This window comes from Papaver somniferum, chromosome 7 (genome assembly GCF_003573695.1).
Source record: "Papaver somniferum cultivar HN1 chromosome 7, ASM357369v1, whole genome shotgun sequence".
NCBI lineage: Eukaryota > Viridiplantae > Streptophyta > Magnoliopsida > Ranunculales > Papaveraceae > Papaver > Papaver somniferum.
Window position 1 is genome coordinate 233,895,669 of NC_039364.1, and position 20,636 is coordinate 233,916,304.

A 20,636-nucleotide genomic window follows, 5' to 3' on the forward strand; every position below is an offset into this window, starting at 1 on the left:
TAAAATCGGTGCTCGGTGTAAAACGTTCCGCCCAACACAGCTCGGCACACGAATTCGGCGTACTTCAGTGTCATGTGCCCTGTTGTGATTTGCCAACGATTTAAACGTGTTGTGCCGTGTTGTGTTTTACTAGTCAAAAATTAGGAACAACACACGAATAAATGTGTCGTGTTGTGCCGTGCTGGCACACGTGTTATAAACAATTTGAAACCACTTAATGGTATACATTAAGTCGGACATTATCACGAGAATCTAAATAGACAACACATCATTAAATTTACTTCAGAAATTATTTCAAGTAAAGTTAACAAGTCTAAATAACAAGAAATAACTGATTAAATATAGAATTGGGCCTCTGTCATGTAAAGTAAATGATCTAGTCAAATATAGGTAACGACATTATAGCAACGGTATTGAAATATATTTTCCAAATATTTAAGTATTATATGTGTTGTTATAAAAATAGGCCATTATAACAGCGATAAAATGTCAAAAACTAACTAGAATATATATTCTTTTGTGATATATACACAAAATATAGCGTATTGTGCCGTGTTATATGGTGTACTTGTGCGTGCTATGAGGTGTTGTGCTGGGCCACGTGTTTATCCGTGTCGCATACTGTGATGTGCTATTGTACCTCTTAGGCTAACCCAACACAACCCACGAAACTAACATGTTGGGTCATGCTGTGCTGAATCACGTGATGGTCTGGGTTGTGCTCAGATTTTAGCGTGCTAGGCAGGACTGTGCTCGTGCTGGCACGACCCAATTTACACCTCTACTCTCACGTTATGACAAGCCCCGCCACCAAAATGTGGCCTTCGTGGGTGGTAGAGCCCTCATCCTATGTTTACCCCCTAATTACATCTTCTGTGAACGAACACCACCACTCATGGTCCCATTACTCCATGACTCGTCTTCTATTCTTCATCCACAACTGCTCTAATTTCTCTAAGTTTGTTAAACCCCAGATTTTGCGATTCGGTGCCCAAAAAAATGGTTTAGGGTTTTCAATCTCATCGAAGATCGCCACTCAATATATCCAAAGTCCCTCTAGGTGATTTTCTAAGGTTTTCTCTCTCTCTCTTTTTCTACGAAGCAATCAAACTGATACAGAACAGTATTTGATTTTGTGATTAAATTTCGTTACTGAAATCGTGCTTTCTGACTTGGTTTTTTTATTTTTACGTTTTTAGTTGAGTTAAGGTAAGGAGTCCGTTTTAATTTCTTCCAATTTAGTTTTAATTAAGATTTTTCCATTGGACTAATATTTCTGTGGATTTTCCTAAAATTTTCAATTGATATGTGCAGTACAACTGATGATTACTAAATTGGATGCATTGTTCTTCTTAAGGGTTCTCCAGACCAGTTGCAGAAATATTTAATCCTTTGTGATGGCGTATCAAGTACAAGTAACTGATGCACTATCAGTAACATTTCCAAAACCTTGCCTGACCAATAATTTATATGTTGACAACACGTAACCACATGAGGTCCTACACCTCATGTGGTTACAACTGAAGGAAATATTGCTGATGCTAAACTCGCCAAGTACTGTGTTGAGATTGAAAATTTGTTACAACCGAAGGAATAACACGAAACTGAAACAATAGTCCTAAGTTTTGCAACAGTTCACATCTACTTTAAAGTAAATGTGGATAGGTTAATGTTTAGTTTATCAATCTGTAGACTTTTGTTGCAATATAATTTTGTAGACATTTTCGATAATAAATTGAATTAGGTCTTTGTTTCTTTTCGATAGTTGATGGTTGATTTTCTTTTATTTTATTTTCAGGTTATGACTCGAACTGGAAATGCTAATTATTGGTCCAGCTGAATGAAATCCTTTGTGGTACGAGAACTGTGTCTCCGAAATATAAGTATTGTTTGTTGATACTGGTTAAACTTAGTGTGGATGCCAAATTGTTAAGTATTACGTTTAGCAACATTAGATTGTTTTTTGAATATTTTATACTTCAATGACCAATGTTTTGTATGTTTCTAATGCAAGGCAATAGACCTTCGATGGTGTTTATGAATGCTCCGTTTATGGTAAAGAATCATTGGTTAATTAAAGATGTAAATGTGACAACAGATACTTTAAGATTAAATTTGACTGATTAAACATCATCAACATTTGGTGGAATCACGAGAAAACCTACATTTTAAGACGCTTAGCTAAATTCAGTTTTTACAGGTTAGTTTGTGATCTCTCTTTCAACCCAAGTGTCACCAGAACCTTGAATGGGTTAGCATTTCTCTTTGTTGTCACTTCCGGTAGTAACATTATTTTCGATCAAAAAACCCTAAAAACATTGATGGGAACTTGCTGAAAAGTGAAAAATTGGTTTATTCTTTTAAACTATGAATTAGATTAACATAGTAGTAGTCTTTGACGGGAACTTACTTTAACACACATAAGTTATAGATAAGCGTAACAATTGAGTAGTATATAGGATGGACAAATAGGATGACAATGGCAATCAGAAGTTTGGCCTAGAAAGGAGTCTGAGCCTCAGTGGTTCATTTTGGCCTTTCTCAAGTAACAATGAGATTGTATTGTCGCCTTACCCGGGGAAAACTTGAAATCTTAGAGCTGATTCAAGACAAATGTTGAACCATTATATTTTTTTTTTCTCCTGACACTTTCTAAAACGATGTACATGGATATAGGTGCTGTAAAAAATTATAGTCTGATGAAACTATGTTATGTACTATAATTGCTTCATGATTAAACTATCGAGCAAATCATATATGTTTTGTGAAGAACAGCTGCGACGGTGTTGATGTTGATTGGAACAGGAATGGCGCAAGCACTAATGATCTATCTAAAGGATGCAAGAATTGACGAGAGCAACACTGAGCCATGGGTGCAAGATTTGATGGAAGGTAAAATATGCTGACCTTACTGTTGAGGAGCGATTTTATGCTTTGTCTGGCGTGGCAACTCCCTTCCGCCCCTGTTATGTCCCCACCTATCTTTTCTGGTTGGATGATGAATGTTGTACAGGAACGAAAACGCTCTCAAGAAGCAAATGTGTGCGGAAGGCAACTGGGTAAGGCAGCTTAAAGAAGAGTACCGTACACAATGAAGTCTCAAAGTTTGTTTTTTTAAAGGAACCAAGACTGGTTTAAATACCAAAGATCAATGAGGCATCCGTGAAGTGGAAAGGAACCCCATGAAATTATCAGCAAAAACATTCATCTGCTGCTGCGAAACAATTTCTGTCACAATTCAAGTTTTAGATTACTCAGTGAGCAGAGGAGATGTACGTATGTATGTCCCTGCTACAATATTTTTGTTTTTTGTTTTTGTTTTGATACAATCTGCTACAAAATATTCTAATGGTGTTCAACAGATTAATAAAACGGGAAGTTGTAAAGATAGATTCGAAATAGTGGATTTTGGGGTTCATGGTTTTTACGAATTTATAGAAACTATTTTAGGGTTTAGAGCAACCACAGTCATGAGACGGACCAAATACCAAAAGCCAGACTAAAAGCCAAAAAAAATTGGTATTCTGGGTGTTCAAGCGCAATGGGGGACGACCAAAATTTGGTGAAGCGTAACTTATACGAACGCTTGGTGCAGACGGAACTTATACTCACGTTTCTTGACCGAGCGTTCTTTAAAATATGCGTCTGAATGAAACGGAGTTATTACGTGCGCCTGATTGAGGCGTAGGTATAGTTCACGCCTAACATGGGACGGCGATGGGAAGTGCGTCTACTGGGACGGAGAAGTTATGTGCGTCTGATACATACGGAGATAGAAAGTGTGTATGAATCGGGCGGACATAGAAGGTGCGTCTGGGTAGGGCGGATATGGAAGGTGCGTCTGGGTAGGGCGTACTTACTATCAACGCCTGAAATGGGGCGTATTTATTATCAACGCCTGAAATGGGGCGTATTTATTATCAACGCCTGAATGCTTATGCTTGGAGTGGAGTCAGTCAGACAGAAACAAGTTAACAAACACTCTCTTATTCAAACAGCAACAAGGAAAGAAAAAAGAACCTCTAATTTCCTCTTCTCTTCTTCACATCATTTGTTTCATTAAATGGAACCACCCATGAAAAAGCAAACTAAAACAATCTCTATGTCAACATTAATTGGATTTGATCAGATCTCAACAAAATCCGATAAAATCTCATCTGAAGATGTGAAAATTCTCACTTCTAATGGACTTAGAATCTTTGCTAACTCCATTCTATTGGTAATTAATTCTTCAACTCTAGTTTCTTAATTATTACAATTTCTCTAAAACATGCGTCTCACTCATACGCCCATAAAACATGCGTCTCACACAGACGTTAATAATACGTCCGTCTCCCGCATACGGTCATAATACATGCGCCCGGACCAGGCGCTTTTAGTAACTGCGTCCAAACCAGGCGTTTTTAATAACTGCGTCTGCTATGGGGCGTAGGTTTATCTACGTATGGCCCGGCGGTGTTTATAATAACGCCTAACTCAAACGCTCTATATACATCCGCCCCATTATCATACGTTATTTATACGTACGCCCGATGTGGAGCGTCCACTATACTTCCGTCTGAAATCATACGCCCACTATACTTCCGTCCCACTATTAATCATTTTAGTCTGGGTTGGCGACCACATTTGGTCGCAAACCCTAATTAACTGGACTAAATATGGTTTTAGTCAGTACCACTGCGGCTGAATTTGGGACCAAATTTGGGTATAGTCCCCAAATTTGGTCATGACTGTGGTTGCTCTTATAACGAGCAAAGCAAAGAGCTAAATCCTGGGTAAGGATGCAGTAGAGGTAGGGAAGGACTCCAATCAGACGAAGCGTATGGATCTGGGAGTGGAATTGTTAATCCAAACTTTAGATGAATTTTATGGGGCAGCCAATTTGCGGTGGTGCCGGGCTACCAATCAATAGACTCCACGTATGTAATAAGGATAGGATAGGATCCGGACTCAATTAGGAACCAAGATGTCTTTTTGTAGCTTGGAAACGAACGCCTCCATCTTTCCATCTTTCTCCTGTGCGAAAACCCATCTACCATATACCTAGGGATGGCAATGGGGCGGGTATGGGGCGGGGACCTTGAATCCCATCCCCTACCCGTTCAAAAAACCAAAACCCATCCCCTACCCGTTCCCCATAAGAATGGGGCGGGACGGGTATGGGGAATCCCCGTAGGGGATGGGTTTCTCATGGGTTACCATAACACTATAATAAATATTTAGAATTTTATAAATAATAATAGTTTAAAAATAATTATAATGTTTCAAACAATAATAATAACCCGTGCAGTGTATCTTAAAATTTTAAGTTTATCATAACTAAGCTAAAACTGAAAAATAAAGGAAACAATTGATCCACAGTGAAGAATCATGGTTCTTTTTACTTCTTAGTTCCTCATTGTTAACCATCTTCCTCCATGTTAATAATCTCATCATGGTCTTCTTCATTATCTTCCCAAAAAGTTCCCCGTTCTGATTTTAATTCACCTGTTGAAATATAAATAAAATGTATCATATATAACCGTAAATAAGTATTTAAATGTAAAAATTGCTTTAGTAACAAATATTCTTTTACCTTCCATCTTATCCCACAACCAATCTTGAGTGCACATCAGAGCTTCCAATGTTTTTGGATGAAGTCGATTACGTTAGATACTCACAAATCTACCTCCCGTGCTAAAAGCAGATTCTGAAGCAACTATAGACACTGGAATCGCTAAGATGTCTCTAGCCATACACTGCAAGACCGGATATTTGATTCCATTTGTCTTCCACCATGCTAGTATGTCAAAATCATTCGCCCTAGGTAAAAGACTTTCCTCCAAATAACATGTTAACTCTGACTTAACAGTACTAGTCTGAGTGCTATTAGAGACAAACATATCAAATTTATCCAAAGGATCTACATCATCATCTAAACCATACATCTCTGATCGAGAAGTGGATGAAAAATCACTTTGGCCAATAGATTTATCAGCAAATACTTTCAATTCATACTCTTTAGCCAAATCATAACATAAATTGCTTACTCGAGTCATTTCGAAGTCTGCAAAAGATGGACCATAAATTTGCGGGAAGTAAAACTGAATCAATTTCATCTTAAACCTTGGATCCAACATAATTGCTACTGCCATCATCCCATTGATCACCATCCAATACTCTTGAAACTTTTCTATCATACCTGATGCCATTTTTCTTATCACATCAAATTTAGATTTACTCCACTCGTTCAATGACAATCTAATCTCACAAATACTTGGAAAAAAAAGATTGGTTGTAGGATATTTTACTCCAGAAAACTTCTCCGTGAAGTTATAAAATATCTTCAATTTATCACACATCTCCCTTGCCAACGACCAATCTTCTTCACCGGGAAAATACTTATATTGTGGCTCTCGTTGCTTTAGGCGAGTGAAGACCCTTTGATACTTAATAACAATATTAAGCATCATATATGTAGAGTTCCATCTAGTCTCACAATCAAGGACTAGCTTATTTGTACATGCAATATTTAACTGACGGGCAGCCTCTTCGAATTTTTCAACTCGTTTTGGTGTTGCTTTCCAGTAAGAAACACTATTACGAATCAACTCGATTTCCCCTTTAATCCCTTCTAATCCTTGCTTGACTATGAGAGCTAGTATGTGCGCACAACAACGCATATGAAACAAATCTCCACCCAATAGTAATGAGTTACTTGACAAATTTTCCAAGGTATTTTTGATCATAAGATCATTAGTGGTGCAATTATCAACAGTAATAGTAGATATCTTACCATCAATATTCCAATCCAACAGACATTCCATCAATGCTTCCGAGAGGACCTCAGTTGTATGTGGACATGGAACATACATAAACCTAGTACATATAACACATGTATTAGCAATAGAAAAAACATCTACATAAAATATATAGGTATATGTATTCATACCTGATAATTTGGCTTTGTAGGATCCATGAATCATCGATAAAATGAGATGTAATGACCATGTATCCCTTCTTTTGTTTACTGGTCCACATATCAGTGGTTAATGCAATTTTTCCTTGATGTTTCTCTAAAAGCTGCATTATTTTAACTTTTTCTTCATCGTATATTTTGAAAATGTCATTTTTAATGGTGTTTCGGGATACCACCTTAAACAGTGGTTGGAGTGCATTTGAATATCTTCTGAATCCTTCATGCTCGATGATGGAAAGCGGGTATTCATGTAGAATTATCATCTAAGCGAGCTCCTTCCTGGCGACAGATTGATCAAAATTATATGTTGTAAGCTGGTTTCGCACATCTTTTTTTCTACTCGGAGTAAGTACCGCTTGTCTTATGTCTGTCTGTTTAAGTCGAGGACATCTTTTCATATGATCATGTAGATTCTTTGTCCCATGGTTGCTTTTTCCTCCTAGTATCTTGTTGCAATGATCGCAAACCGCTTTGTCTTCCCCTCTTATTTTCTTTTTTTTTTAAGTGACCCCAAACTATGGACCTCTTCCTCCCTGTTCTTGTTTTGGTAGCTTCATCCTCGGCATCGTCACCATCAGCTGCATTTGGCTGCGCAGTATCATTAGATTGAAGTTGGACGTCATTAGCTGGTGGAGGCGAAGTTGGAGTTGTCCGTACATGGTTTTCATATTGAGATTCTTCAGTTTCGTTTAGGATCGGTGTAATGATCATCTTGTTACGACTTTGGAATCACTGTAACTGTATACACATAAAGAATTAAGATAAAATAAATAGTAAAAGATTCATAATCAGAAAAAGACATTTTATGTATCCATCTCTAAAGATTCACATCATGACCATATACCCACTATGAACTGTGGAGTTAATAAGAAGACGAAACAGCCAACTATTAAATCAAAAATCATTTATGTTCTTATACAGTAAGAAAGAAATTACAAAAAAGTATCACTTGTTTTTTACAAATGTCAATGAATTCAACGAAACATGTGGTCTTATTTGAACATATAGATTCGAATGAGAAAACGTCGAAGCTTCCGTATGGAAATGGATTACAACATGATTTAATTAACATTCCATGATCAGTCATCAAAAATATAAATTGTATAGATTAGGGAGTTATGAGTTATACCTTACGAGCGCCTTTAACCCTAATAAGCATGAACATCGAAATAATAAACAAAAACGATATCTATATATTTTTATTAAACCCTGGATAACAGATATATATAATAGGTGTACGGAGCGGGTATGGGGTGGGGACCTTGAATCCCATCCCCGCATCAGTACTTCGGGGATTCCCTGTATCCCGCCCCGTTTCCCGTTTATACGGATAAAACCCTAACCCATAGGGGCGGATCCCCACGGGGATGGGTTTGGGTGGGGCAAATTGCCATCCCTACATATACCCACCAGGTGATCTCTCTCTTGTCTTGGTAAACCAGGTATGCAGACGATTACGTTAAAAGTTATCTTATTTTGTATCTCGTCCGATTGATGATCGGTAACTGATTTCTTTCTTTTCTTAATCGATTTTTTTTTTTTAGAGATTAGGGTTTGTTTCGAAATTTTTTTTTGTGTGTGGGGGGATTGTTCTTACGGATCCCTTAATAGATTATTAGTTTTTAGTTTTTCCCCCTTTTTCGAGATTAGGGTTTGTTTTGAAACCTTTTATTGTTATTTAGGAATTTTTATTGGGGGTTTTGTTCTTACGGATCCATAGATGTAAAATCTCAACCTATTTTTGTATAAATTTTCTTTTTTGTTTAATTTCTTCTTGTTGTTTTACAGACGATCGATCGGGAAGAGTAATAGTGGAAAAGATGAGCCGTTTAATCAGGAACGCATATAAGACGGTGGCCTACGGCTTGAAACACCATACAGTCAACCAGCGTCTCCTGCAGTCCGCATATAAATTTGATACCCACTATGTAATTTTATGAAACCTTAGCTAAATCAAACTTTTGTATCTGCCTTTTTTTTTTTTCCTCAGAATAATAGGGTTGTACTATAAGCTCAACTTGTTGTTGATTGTGTTCACTAAGGATGAATTGTCCAAAGTCGCAGCTGAAGTCAATGAGTTGACATGTCCAAAGAAGATAGAGGAGGCCATACGAGTCCTTCAAATGGGAAATGAGTCTGGTGCATTGCTTGACAAACTCATTGATGATTATACACATTTCAAGGTCTTCTTCTCCTTCCCTCTCTCCCTCTCCTTTCATCACATCAGTTTTTCTGTAATTGTTATTCACCAACTTGCTATTCTGTTGTCTTCTTCAGCTACATGAAGAACCAAATCTCACTGCAAGCAATATGCTCAGAGATATTGCTCTACCATGTTCAGCAGGCGCTGGGCTTACTTTCCTACTTGGGGTGATTGCATATGACAAAAAGATGAAGGAGGATTGCCAAGGCAAGTTATCATCCTTTTCCAATCCTGGGGAGTTGAATTCATTTCCGCTTAAAGTAGATATTAAGAAGCTGAAATTCCAACATAGCAATCTAAAAATATTAATTATTCACTAAAGATCTTGTTTTTATTTGCATATATAATATTTATGCATATATATACATGTATATCCTGGAACCCGCAGTGAATCAGTGATCTAAGTATCTAACGTACTGTTCGACTCATGATTATTGAAATTGATCACTATTTAACATCCTTAACTTAGTAAAGCTTTTCTTTTTAATAAAAAATTTCATTCTCTTTTAATGATTATTGCAGAACTTGAAAGGCAACTGTCAACACTTGAAAGGGAACATTCAGCACTTGAAAGGGAACTAAGGGAACTGTCAACACTTGGAAGGGAACAGTCAACACTTGAAAGGGATAGATCAGCACTTGAAAGGGATATATCAGCACTTAAAAGGGATATATCAGCACTTAAAAATGAACTGTCAGCTGGAAGTGCCAACTAGCTTCAAGGTCAACTTCCGTAAGTTAAACAGAGCGGACAAACCACTTGAGAGTACTGTGATGATCCTCTTAGATAAATTGCTTGTTATGTGTGGGCATGTATCTTATAACTTTATGGCCTGTTCTGTGTGGTTTAGGATTATAAACCTATAGTTAGATTTATGAATAGCTAATGTTGAGCTTTTCTACAGAGCTTATAACTTTTTAAGTCGTGTTTCAAGTGGTTTAGAACTTAGTATGGTTGTTATTAGTTTTATATCCCGTTTATTGTGGTTTAGGGTTATAAAACTGTATTTATATCTACTAATTACTTACAGAAATTGGGTGTGTTTGTTTCAGAAGTGATTGTGAGTCTTTGTCTGCTAATTAGAACATAGTAAACACATACACTTCTTTGCGTATTTTGCATCTACACCCTTGGGTATATTCAGATGCAAAGTACATGCACTTTGGGAGACTCTGGTTAGCTAGCTAAAAACCAGCATTGTGTTATGGATTGGATTGAAATGATCCTCGGATGGTCAAGAGTCTAGCTGGAGCCTTGTGGGCTGTTTTGCTATTATGTTCAGGATGATGGCTCCTTGGTTTCAGCTTCGACTAAAAGAAATATTATATTGTAAAACGCCCTAGAGGTACAGCTGAATCTGCTTCCATATTAAGGGTAACCATCTTGATGCATTCACTTCTTTATTGGATAGATGGAGAAACGTTGTCCTTTGCAGTACAGATGTCTTTCTAGTAAAATATATGGAAAAGTTATTATCACTGTGACTTGAACCCACTAACGAACCATCTGTTACTGTATTTGAGCATTTCACTAAACTTTGCTGTCACCACTCACTTGTCATGCTACAGAACATATCTGGGTGAAAAATTAGTTTGCGATGCAATAGTTAAACCAGTTCTCAGTGTAATAATGTTTTATTTATTTATTTTGATCGGCGGTTGTATACAAGTTAACAAAAGTCTTGTCCAGGTAGATATGAATGCTTAAGATTAATTTTTGCTGCAAGTGCTTGTTTATCTGGTACTGCAGCTATTTTATTTTTGTAAAACTTTTGGTCCCCTAAATGATAGTTACGGCTGTAACTGCAAGGATAGCATCATTACGCTCCTGCAGGTCTATGCGAGTGGAAAGTAAATTTTTTGCCTATTTGGTTGTACTTAGCTGAAGTGAAGATAAGGATGTTGAATGACCTCTAGGAACGAATTCACATCTTAGCTAGCAGTGTCCTGATTGTTGTTGATAGCTCTTCCATTGATTGGGGTCTAGAATGAGAACGTGGTCAGCTTGCATTTTGGAATGCTGACTGTTGCTTTCACCAATTGCTCATTTTATGTTTAATTCGCTATTGAATGTGAAGTGCATTTACAACCAAATCTATTGAGCTTCTTTTGAAGTTTTTCAGTCGGCCTTCTGTAGGATGAAAAAATGCTTCTTGTCCGTCACGAGGAGTGTCCAGAGAATTTAAAATCAGTTTTTCAGTTTTATCAATTTCATGAAATTGATAAAACCATGGAAACAGAGAAAAACTAGGAATCGATCAACTTAATGAAAATTTTCATTCAGATATAAAAAAAATTCATTCAGATATAAAAAAATTTCATTCAGATATAAAACCATTGAATCTATCTATCATTTCTATTTTCACATTTCTATTTTCATTTCTATCCTAATACCATGGAAACAGAGAATAAACTAGGAACAAAACAGCTTCAGAATTTTGGGTGGAGAAGACAGAACCTCCGTCGGGTTTAATGAATCTAAAACTTGAACCCGATCTGTGTTACCGTATCCGAATCATCTTCAACAAGATTTCTAAGAAACACCAAGATAAAAACTAAAATCTAAACATGTAGTTCCACGCCTCCACCAAAATCACCAAAAAACAAACAAAACAGATGGTAATATTTCTTTTTCAAAATTTTGTTTAGGCACTGGCTCACTCGACAATTGTTGGGTTGGAACGAGATCTTCGGAGAAAACTAAAGATAAATGATTTTCAGTATTTATGGAGAAGAAAGAAAGAAGGGAATGTGGAGAGGACCAAAGGTAAGTTGGAGGGCAGAAGAACTAGATAAGTTTCACAAATGAAGCCACTCGTTACCAATGTGTGTGTGTGATTCTACCTTTATTTTCTTGTTGCGGTATACGTATTTAAGCTTCAATTACTGCTCTTTTTGATGTACATTGCCTTAATTTTGAGATCCACATCTAATCTAAGGAGCTATAAATATTATATATAGGGTGATCGGATCAACTTGGATGCACAAATTGACAACTTCGCGGAAACAAGACAATACATTATCTCAACTGTCAAGAATGCCAATCGTTTACCAAAGGCTTCATCCAAAAGATTACTTGGGGAAGCTCTTTTCTTTGTTGTAATGGGTTCTAATGATTTCATTATCAACTACTTCAGTCCGATTCCCTCAATACGTACGCAAAAGGTTACCCCGGAAATGTTCGTTGACTCAATGATTTCTAGATTCAGACTTCAATTAACCGAAAGATGAATGTTACTCCCTTTATTTATTTTTCGCTTTTCAATCCCGAAGTAATTCTACCAATCCCTTAATCCCAGAGTGACACAACATAAACAATTCTGAACCAAAAGTACCAGTATCTCTACCTGCTGAAAAAAGTTTCGGGCTTCATCCTCCTGCAACCTACCCTTCTCTACGATGTAATCAAACAGCTCTCCAGATTTCACATACTCCATTACAACATTTATGTCACTGGGGGTCTCTATGACCTCATAAAGTCTTATAATGTGAGGGTGCATGAACAACCTCAGTATTTTGATTTCTCGTCTAACTGCAAGGTAACAAGCACAATAGAACCATCTCAGTAGCCTCTAACAAGGAATATAACTTCAACTAAACGAAATTCATGAAGCATCCCCCTTGTTTCTGTTGCCTACAGAATTACTTCGGGAATTTTGAGTGGAATATGACACTTGATAAGCGATGAGCTATATAGCCCAAGATCTAATAAACATATGAATAACTACCAAATTGGTAGAGTTTGGCATTCAATAAAAATAAAATCTCTTGGCTATAGCAGCTAGAAGGACAAACAAGACATCAGCGCAAGTTTCTACATCTCACCTTTTTCCTCCATTTCCAAGCTCCTTATTTTCAGCCGATTAAGAATTTTAATGGCAACTTTGTGTCCAGTCAGTGCATGCTCTGCAATTTTCACTTTACCAAACAAACCAATTCCTAAAGTTTTCCCAAGTTTATAATTCGGTAAAAACACATCAGCGCCAGCGTTCCCTCTACTAGAACCATCCATTTTTCCTGTAGTAGAAACAAGACAAGTAAAACAATTTAGGACATGCATCATAGAAACATAACAAAGAAAAATCTGTATCAACTACGCAGTAGACATTTGCAGTGTCTAAGTTTCTATGTGAATCAGAAATGCCCACTCTAGCCGCACTAGTGGAACAAATGAAGAGGACTAACTTTGTCTGAAGTACGATCATTTGAAATCACATAGATATTACATATAGGCAGAAACTAGCAACCACAACAAGCTGACTTCTTATCCTAAAAACAGAAAATTCAATTCCTTCTAAGACCTAGAAATCAGTGGTGGAATAGACTCTTAATCGGAACCGAAAATCATAAGCAGAGTTAAACTTTGCTGCCAGGATGAAATCAAATTTATCACAAAAACATACAAAATTTACTCGATTAAGATCCTACTTACTTCAGCTCAAAATGAACAATCAGCTACAGTTACATTTAAATGGATACAGCTTTAATCTCTTAAAAGCGTAGACAAAATCAGAACATCGGGCTGAGGATTCTAACCTGGTTATAGTCAAGATGTTTCAATAACAGATTGGATCTTCAACTGAGTTGGCTTAAAAAGATGATAAACCTAAAATAAGTAAGATAAATTGAAGTCAATTTCAAATGTAAATATCGAATTTGAAACCCTAATTAGAGAAAGATTTGAGTATGTACCCAGTGGCGGGAATCAGAGTGATTTGGTAGTTATCGTCGTCATGGTTAAGATTCGAAGAAAGAGGGTAACCAATCACCACCAGATCGAGGAAAGAAGTTCTAGTGGAAACCAAGGGGCTTTATGATACGAGTTCGAGTTTGACAAGGACTTGCAAGCATGTAGTTACATTTTCGACTTTTTAGAAAGCAAAGAAAAATAAAAAGCAGCTTTTCTTTTTCTCTTTTCTTTTGAAGCAAAAAGCTGGAAGTTATTTTGGATGCACGAAAGAATGGCGTGAAATTCAACAACATTTAGAAGTCGGTTTGGGAATAATTAAAAATCAAAAGTCAGTTTGTGAATAATTTTTCATAATGATTTTTAGAAGTAGAAAAGTCAGTTTTGGGCGATGTAAAATAGTTTTTTCTTTTTTTTTGAAACAAAATAGTTCATCTTTTTACTTTTACTTCTGATATCCAAATGCGCTATAAAAAGATGTACAAGCAAACTTTTTGCTTCTTAGAAGTATTTCTAGTCATGTGACTGAAACACTTTTATTTCTGTTGTCAAAAAAATTATGTGTTTGGATGGATTTTAAGAAGTAATTTTTTAAAAGAACTAGTCATAAAAATCCAAGGTGACCAAACTTGTGGTACAAAAAACCCGTTTAAATGTTGGGATCCATTAAAACTCCATCTTAAACAAAATTGATACAAAAAGCCAATTTTTTAAAACTTGATACAAAAACCTCAAATTTCAAAATTGACTTCATTAAATTTTATGATTGAAACCAAATATGGTTTCATCATATTTTTTGGGTTTTTTGTGTTACTTTTGTTTTTTTTGGGTTTTTGTGGATGGATAGTGACACCTTTGAGATTGTAACTCGCGGACCGTTTTTTAAATCAAAATATTAAATAAAAAATTAGAAGTTAAGAATAAAACTTCAGAACAATTTTTAGAAGCAAAAATGTAACATTTCTATTAACAAACAATTATTTTTTGTTTCTGACTTCTGAAAACCGGATACTCTTCTGCTTCTAGTTGTCAAACTTAGGGATGAGCATGGGCCGGTATGGACCGGTTTTCGCCTCATCCGTATCCAATCCATTGCATTATGGATCTCAAATTTGGCATCCGCATCCAATCCATATCCAATGGATGCACGGATGAACGGATTGGATGCGGATAATCCAATGGATTTGTTTTAGTTAAAAAATTTAGTAAAGAAAATAAAGCTAATACAAATGACTCCTTATAAAACCTACATATCATATATCTTATATATGTATACAAATATAAAAATGTCATATACAACACACCAAGTAAACATTTTAAATATTATTAAATGATCCATGGTATTTTCTAGAACTATATAAATATCATTAATTTAACGGATATGGATGTCTAACGGATTTTCAAGGTTGCATCCGGACCCGATCCACTATCTGTTGGATTTCAAAAATTCCATCCGCATCTAACCCATTAGCCAACGGTCCGGACATACAGCCGCAGATGAACGGTTGGTCCCGGTTAAATCCGCGGATTACGGGTCAAACGCTCACCCCTAGTCAAACTACCTTCGATTATGGTGTTTTGCAACGGGTACTGTGATCACTGAGTCTAGGGCTCATGCCCAGGCCCAACCTTTTTCATTTTACAAATACATGTTTTTTTGTTTTTTTGCAAGGAGCAAAAACAAAATCCATAGCTAAAACAAGATTAAGTTCTAATAAGTCACAATTTCTCGTTAATCCAAAACATACATTTGCCAAAATGAGTGGTGGCTTAAAATTGAGCTTTCCAGTTCCCCAAAATCTGTGGGGACTGGGGAGTAGCATCCGGCTAGCTTTAGAACCAAGGTTCAGCGAAAGATAAGACAAAACAATTATAAAACGATCTGCAGAACTATTTCAAGTTTGCAGTAGATAAACACGCATTTTAGAGCAGTAAAAGAATTGCAAGCTGCCAGGGACCTGTCTTCACTGAAAGCTGAAATCAGGCCTCAACAATAAACCCTAGGTGTGGTTACAAGTGAGATTGTATAATCGAATGAATAATTATAGCTATAGGAAAATTATAAAGAGCAATTAAAAATGCAACTACGTCCTGTAATGCAGGTCCGTCCAGGAATATCAACTGAAGTCACTTGGTTTGCCAATCTTTATATTCTGTTCATTCAAGAAACTTGTAACGGCTTTTTTTTGCCAGCTCTTGAAACTCCTGCACCCAACATTCAGAATAAAAAGTGGTCAATGTATGCTTACAACATGTCATTGTCACCCAGCTGGCCAGGTTACGCTGCTGAACATTATGCGCATTTCTATATTGTCACTCGAATAAGACTGACACATATAGAGTCCCTAAGTTTGGACACAGGGTATGGCAATTCCCTTTGATTATTACAAACTGAATACCATACAGCTCCCATGAAAAGCTTCTTAGGGTCAATTCTCCCAAAATTCACATAACAATCTATTCTAGAAACTGCAGCAAAACCAGTTAAAGCAGACAGATACTTACTTTTGATCTAGATGAGCCATAATTTCTCCGCCAGGGAAAGCTGAACAAGTAGCATCATATGAGACTTTGATGGCTTGTTTCCAAGTTCCACCAATACCATTTACCTCTTTTCCTTCATTTGTTTGTTTTGGATCTTCCATTGGCAAAGAATATCCAGATAGCATCCTACCCAAACACTGTCCTCTTTCCTGAACATTTTCAATGGCACAGGCATTTCATCAGTATTAGACGATTTTTACCCTAGCTCAATAATTAGTACTATCTTCTTCTTTTTTCAATCAAAGGAGTTTATTGAGCTACATCACTAATATGAGAGTTCAATCTTTCTCAATCCATTCTGGTTTTAAAAGTACAGCAGCTTGTGCATATATAACTTACAGAACAATGTCCATATGTCTGGGTACATAATGTCCACCTCCTAGCCCAAGAAGCACCTTCTTTTTATCGTTACTTCTGTATCAGTTACCAAGAATAAGGATTTAATCTACACAATTGTTGTAACTTTAAAACAGGAAGGAATCCTAGAGAGAGTAAAGAAACGGAGCTGTAACCCAATTCCGGAAAGTGTAAAGTTCAGTCTCATAGTAAACAAGGACCCAACAAAAGCACGAAAGTACAAGTTTTCCCATACTTGTTCCAATTTCCAATATCACCAGCTCCACCAAGGCCCAGTCCTTCCCACACTAACTAAAAGCACAAAAGAAATTTATTAGTTTCAGAAATGGTCAAAGACTTCAATAGCTAGTAGGAGAGCTGTGGGAAACATAAAGGCTTGACTGAAGATGTGACAAATGATAATGTTCAAAAACCATCCAGATCAGTGCTTATAAAAAGGAAACTATTGGAGTCCAAAAAGAGCGCTGATGGAAACATAGGCCAGTGAACCTGCTCATAGTGTAGACACTACATAAACTAAAAATAGATACTCAACTTGAGCAATGGCCTGAGCAGCATCTTGCCTCTTCCAGTACTCCTCCGTACTACCTTTCAATCAAATGAAACAGGAATCAGGCAATCAGTTAAACTGGTAGAGCTTTAAATCAGTTCATTTGTAAGCCATTTGTTCACATTTCCAACAAGTTACTAATGTTCTACTGTATAGACATACAATAAGAGTTGTCAATTACCATCATATAGATAGTAAAGGTTGGAAATTCAAAGAAGATTACGCAAACACAACTACACAGAAAGAAAGTGACCAATCTAGACCCCAATATGATAGATAAACAATAACAAAACAAAAAAATGGATCAGCAAGAATTTGTAGAAAAGAACAAAATGAATATGGTGATGACAAGGAGAGGTTACCAATCTCCACGAACATGGTTGGCGAATTGATCTCAGGTCCATGATGAGTAGCCTCCATAGTGATCTACAACCAAGGAAACAACAATAAGAAGAATGATGCATAATGCTGCAAACAAATTTCAGTACATTACAATGAAGTTTGAAATAGATTTAAGCAGAAAGTGTGTCCCCTGTCACATTATCAGATTATCTACAGGTGAGAAAATTAAGCACCTTCTGTAGATTGGTTATAGGCAATATAACAAGAAGGGTTACATTTTAAAGAGATCCCCATTATTTAGCTTGCAACTAAAATTGAGATTCAAATTAGTTTTACTTAAAGGCTAGAGCTATTTTCTGCACACAATACTGAAGTATCCTAGTAGTAATCTGTTCACATCTCGTTGAATCAAGTTAATATAGAGCCGTAATCTATTTAGTTCTCAGAAAGAGCTAACCAATTAAATTTTTCTACTACAAGTGCCAAAAGTAAGGTGTTTGGATTCCTATGTCACTGAACAACAAAAGTAAACACAGAAGAGAGTATCCAACAGCATTAATACTAACATAATGTTTGAATGACGAGTTATAGTGTTAGAGGACAATATAGAAATGATCAGTAATACACCAGTCAATGTATACAACTAATATAGTGTTATTTCATGCCCATGCCTTAAGGTTAAGCCCTAGTAAAAACAGAAATGCTTGACATTTAAATTTGATAATCCTACAGCTCTACCACCACCAAGATTTGATGTGCTGACATTTGGTGTAATGAGTAAGTAACATTACAGTCTCCCCCTCCATGGAATAAGTCTGGGACAACACCAAACAATCTTTCAAGTATTTAAAGCAGACGATAAAGACCGCGGGAGCCTCTACAGGTTGCACCATATTGAAATCCTCGGGTTGGAACTACTCGAATCCCTTCCGAGTCCCCATATATTGACGAGAATTTGTGTGCGGCATATTCTTGTTATATGATATGCACCTGAGCCTAGCTGTCATATAAACATCTTCTTCATACTAATTTAGCTTTCTCCAACATCTCAATTTTTTCAATCCCACGTTCAAATACTAGCTCCGCAACTATTTGTGTTTTACAATCTTAACTGATCCTTTTCAAGAAAAAGACCCCTCAAGAAGAATCGTAAATAGTTTGGAATCATTTGAAGACAGTTTATAAAGACTTGATCTCATGACAGATAGATCATGCATCTCTCACGAAAAACCAACACCCCGTGATCCAACAATAACTGGCTCACAAACTTTTAAGTTTTAACCATGCTCCGCAGATTATCCGCACATTCCTGATGTCATGTTTCTATTGACAAGGTTCAGCTACATTAAATGCATGTGATGTTCGGGTTAACTACTTACTCATATTTACTGGCATAAAACTGAGTTCTGGGTTATGTTCCAGGCAATTGATAAAATTTAAGACATTGTTTAAGACATATATGTATGTAAGCAGTCAGATACCTCAAATTCAGGAATTAGATTATGCTCCTGTGCAATTTTCTTCAAAAGCCTCAACCACGAAGCAATCCGTGGATTCGGAGGTGCCGCCCATCCTGGCCTACCTCCAGAATTCGACACTTCACCTTCGCGTAAATGCGGTATGCCTACATTCATCCAATACATTTTCAATCAGTATCTACAAATTCTACATAACAATAGAATCAAAATTGAAAAACGAATTACATAAATACACATTACCAATGGTATGAACAGTTAGGGCAGGACGATTAGAAACAGCAGTATGTTTACTAAGAAATATAACGTCGTCGACAACTTCCCCAGTCGATTCTTCCCAACGCTTATCGAAATGATCCTCAGATACAATGCTATTATCATGTTTTAATAATCTCACTTGCCCATTTACATAACTCGGAATATCCTACACAAAATTTTCTAAACGCAATTGATTATTATTGCATCATCAGAGTTTATAAACTGAAATTATACGAAATACAAAATCAAAGATTGGGATTACGAAACCTGCCTTTAAGGGAGGACCAGGATGCCAACCGGGCATGGATAACAAAGCAGAAGCAGGGCCAATGGAAGCTGGATCAATCGTTGTCGCTACTACCAGTGTCACCATGTTCCTGCTTCTACTTGACGATAACTGGCGAAAGAAACCGACAAACGCCAGGATGATTTGCTAATTTAGTTTAGAAATTGAGAACTAATAACTGACAGAATCAACTGAAAGAATCTGAGAATACCATCAAGGTCTAAAAGACAACTAAACTAATCTAATCTGCGGGTGGATTTGGGTTTAACAATTAGAGTCTGTTGGTGGGCGAGTTGGGCTTAGAAAAGAGGTCAAGCGTTGGGAGATTGGGAGATAGTCTAGGGATGAACATTTTATCCGTAAATCCGTGGATTTAATCGGGACCAACCGTATTTTTGCGGATGGATGTGCGGACCGTTTGCTAATGGGTTGGACGCGGATGAGATTTTTGAAATCCAACGGATAATGGATTGGGATCGGATGCAACTTTGAAAATCCGTTGGACATCCATATCCGTTAGATTAAACGCATTTATATAATTTCTGGAAAATATATAGATAGTTTTGAAATTTTTAAGGTGTTTACTTGGAATGTTGTCCTTGGCACTTCATCTATATTTATATACATGCATAAAATGTGTAGCTTCTATAAGAAGTCATCTATATATGATTTATTTTTTCATTATAAACTTTAACTTACACAAATCCATTGGATTATCTGCACCCAATCCGTTCATCCGTGCATCCATTGGATGCAAATCCGTTGGATGTTGGATTGGATGTGGATGCCAAATTTGAAATCCGTAGTGAATTGGATTGGATGCGGATAAGACAAAAATCGGTTCATACCGGCCCATGCTCACCCCTAGATAGAGAGGGAGAAAAAAACCTCCTGCCTTTGGATACCAGAAGCAAAAAAAAGTTCGAAGTAACAAAATTTTGTTTCGTAAAAAGTTAAGTTTTTTGCTTTTAGAAAT

The 20,636-nt window shown here is 36.6% G+C and overlaps 3 protein-coding genes and 1 pseudogene across 4 annotated transcripts; 1 reads left to right on the forward strand and 3 right to left on the reverse strand.

Annotated features, from left to right (window-relative positions):
- Positions 1 to 5,401: 5,401 nt before the first annotated feature.
- LOC113296128 (zinc finger BED domain-containing protein RICESLEEPER 2-like) lies at positions 5,402 to 7,068 on the reverse strand. The gene is made up of 3 exons (XM_026544460.1): positions 6,932 to 7,068; positions 5,669 to 6,858; positions 5,402 to 5,487 (listed from the first exon to the last, which is right to left on the reverse strand). Exons 1-3 carry the CDS (start codon positions 7,066 to 7,068, stop codon positions 5,402 to 5,404), a joined length of 1,413 nt encoding a protein of 470 aa, XP_026400245.1.
- Positions 7,069 to 8,386: 1,318 nt separating this feature from the next.
- LOC113299862 lies at positions 8,387 to 10,216 on the forward strand. Its single transcript, XM_026548960.1, has 5 exons — positions 8,387 to 8,459; positions 8,747 to 8,886; positions 9,001 to 9,141; positions 9,236 to 9,368; positions 9,684 to 10,216. Exons 1-5 carry the CDS (start codon positions 8,453 to 8,455, stop codon positions 9,875 to 9,877), a joined length of 615 nt encoding a protein of 204 aa, XP_026404745.1. The 5' UTR covers positions 8,387 to 8,452; the 3' UTR covers positions 9,878 to 10,216.
- A 2,203-nt stretch (positions 10,217 to 12,419) lies between these two features.
- LOC113299863 (SNF1-related protein kinase catalytic subunit alpha KIN10-like) lies at positions 12,420 to 14,015 on the reverse strand. 2 transcript variants are annotated; one of them, XM_026548961.1, is made up of 4 exons: positions 13,854 to 14,012; positions 13,698 to 13,767; positions 12,987 to 13,178; positions 12,420 to 12,693 (listed from the first exon to the last, which is right to left on the reverse strand). In XM_026548961.1, exons 3-4 carry the CDS (start codon positions 13,171 to 13,173, stop codon positions 12,440 to 12,442), a joined length of 441 nt encoding a protein of 146 aa, XP_026404746.1. In that variant the 5' UTR covers positions 13,174 to 13,178; positions 13,698 to 13,767; positions 13,854 to 14,012; the 3' UTR covers positions 12,420 to 12,439. The 2 variants fall into 2 exon arrangements, with proteins under 2 accessions (XP_026404746.1, XP_026404747.1); XM_026548962.1 differs by lacking the exon at positions 13,698 to 13,767 and having other exon boundaries at positions 13,854 to 14,015.
- A 1,703-nt stretch (positions 14,016 to 15,718) lies between these two features.
- Positions 15,719 to 19,882, reverse strand: LOC113293501 (annotated as a pseudogene).
- Between the last annotated feature and the right edge of the window lie 754 nt (positions 19,883 to 20,636).

Excerpts from the sequence above, each read along its gene's own strand:
- LOC113296128 (XM_026544460.1), bottom strand. The coding sequence starts at position 7,068 with ATGCAGCTTTTAGAGAAACATCAAGGAAAAATTGCATTAACCACTGAT. Across the intron at positions 6,859-6,931 it reads CTACAAAGCCAAATTATCAG|GTTTATGTATGTTCCATGTC; the intron begins GTATGAATACAT and ends TATATGTACTAG. Across the intron at positions 5,488-5,668 it reads ATCTGCTTTTAGCACGGGAG|GTGAATTAAAATCAGAACGG; the intron begins GTAGATTTGTGA and ends ATATTTCAACAG.
- LOC113299863 (XM_026548962.1), bottom strand. The coding sequence starts at position 13,173 with ATGGATGGTTCTAGTAGAGGGAACGCTGGCGCTGATGTGTTTTTACCG. Across the intron at positions 12,694-12,986 it reads CTTGGAAATGGAGGAAAAAG|TTAGACGAGAAATCAAAATA; the intron begins GTGAGATGTAGA and ends GTTACCTTGCAG.
- LOC113299862 (XM_026548960.1), top strand. Across the intron at positions 8,887-9,000 it reads ATAAATTTGATACCCACTAT|GATGAATTGTCCAAAGTCGC; the intron begins GTAATTTTATGA and ends GTGTTCACTAAG. Across the intron at positions 9,142-9,235 it reads ATGATTATACACATTTCAAG|CTACATGAAGAACCAAATCT; the intron begins GTCTTCTTCTCC and ends TGTCTTCTTCAG.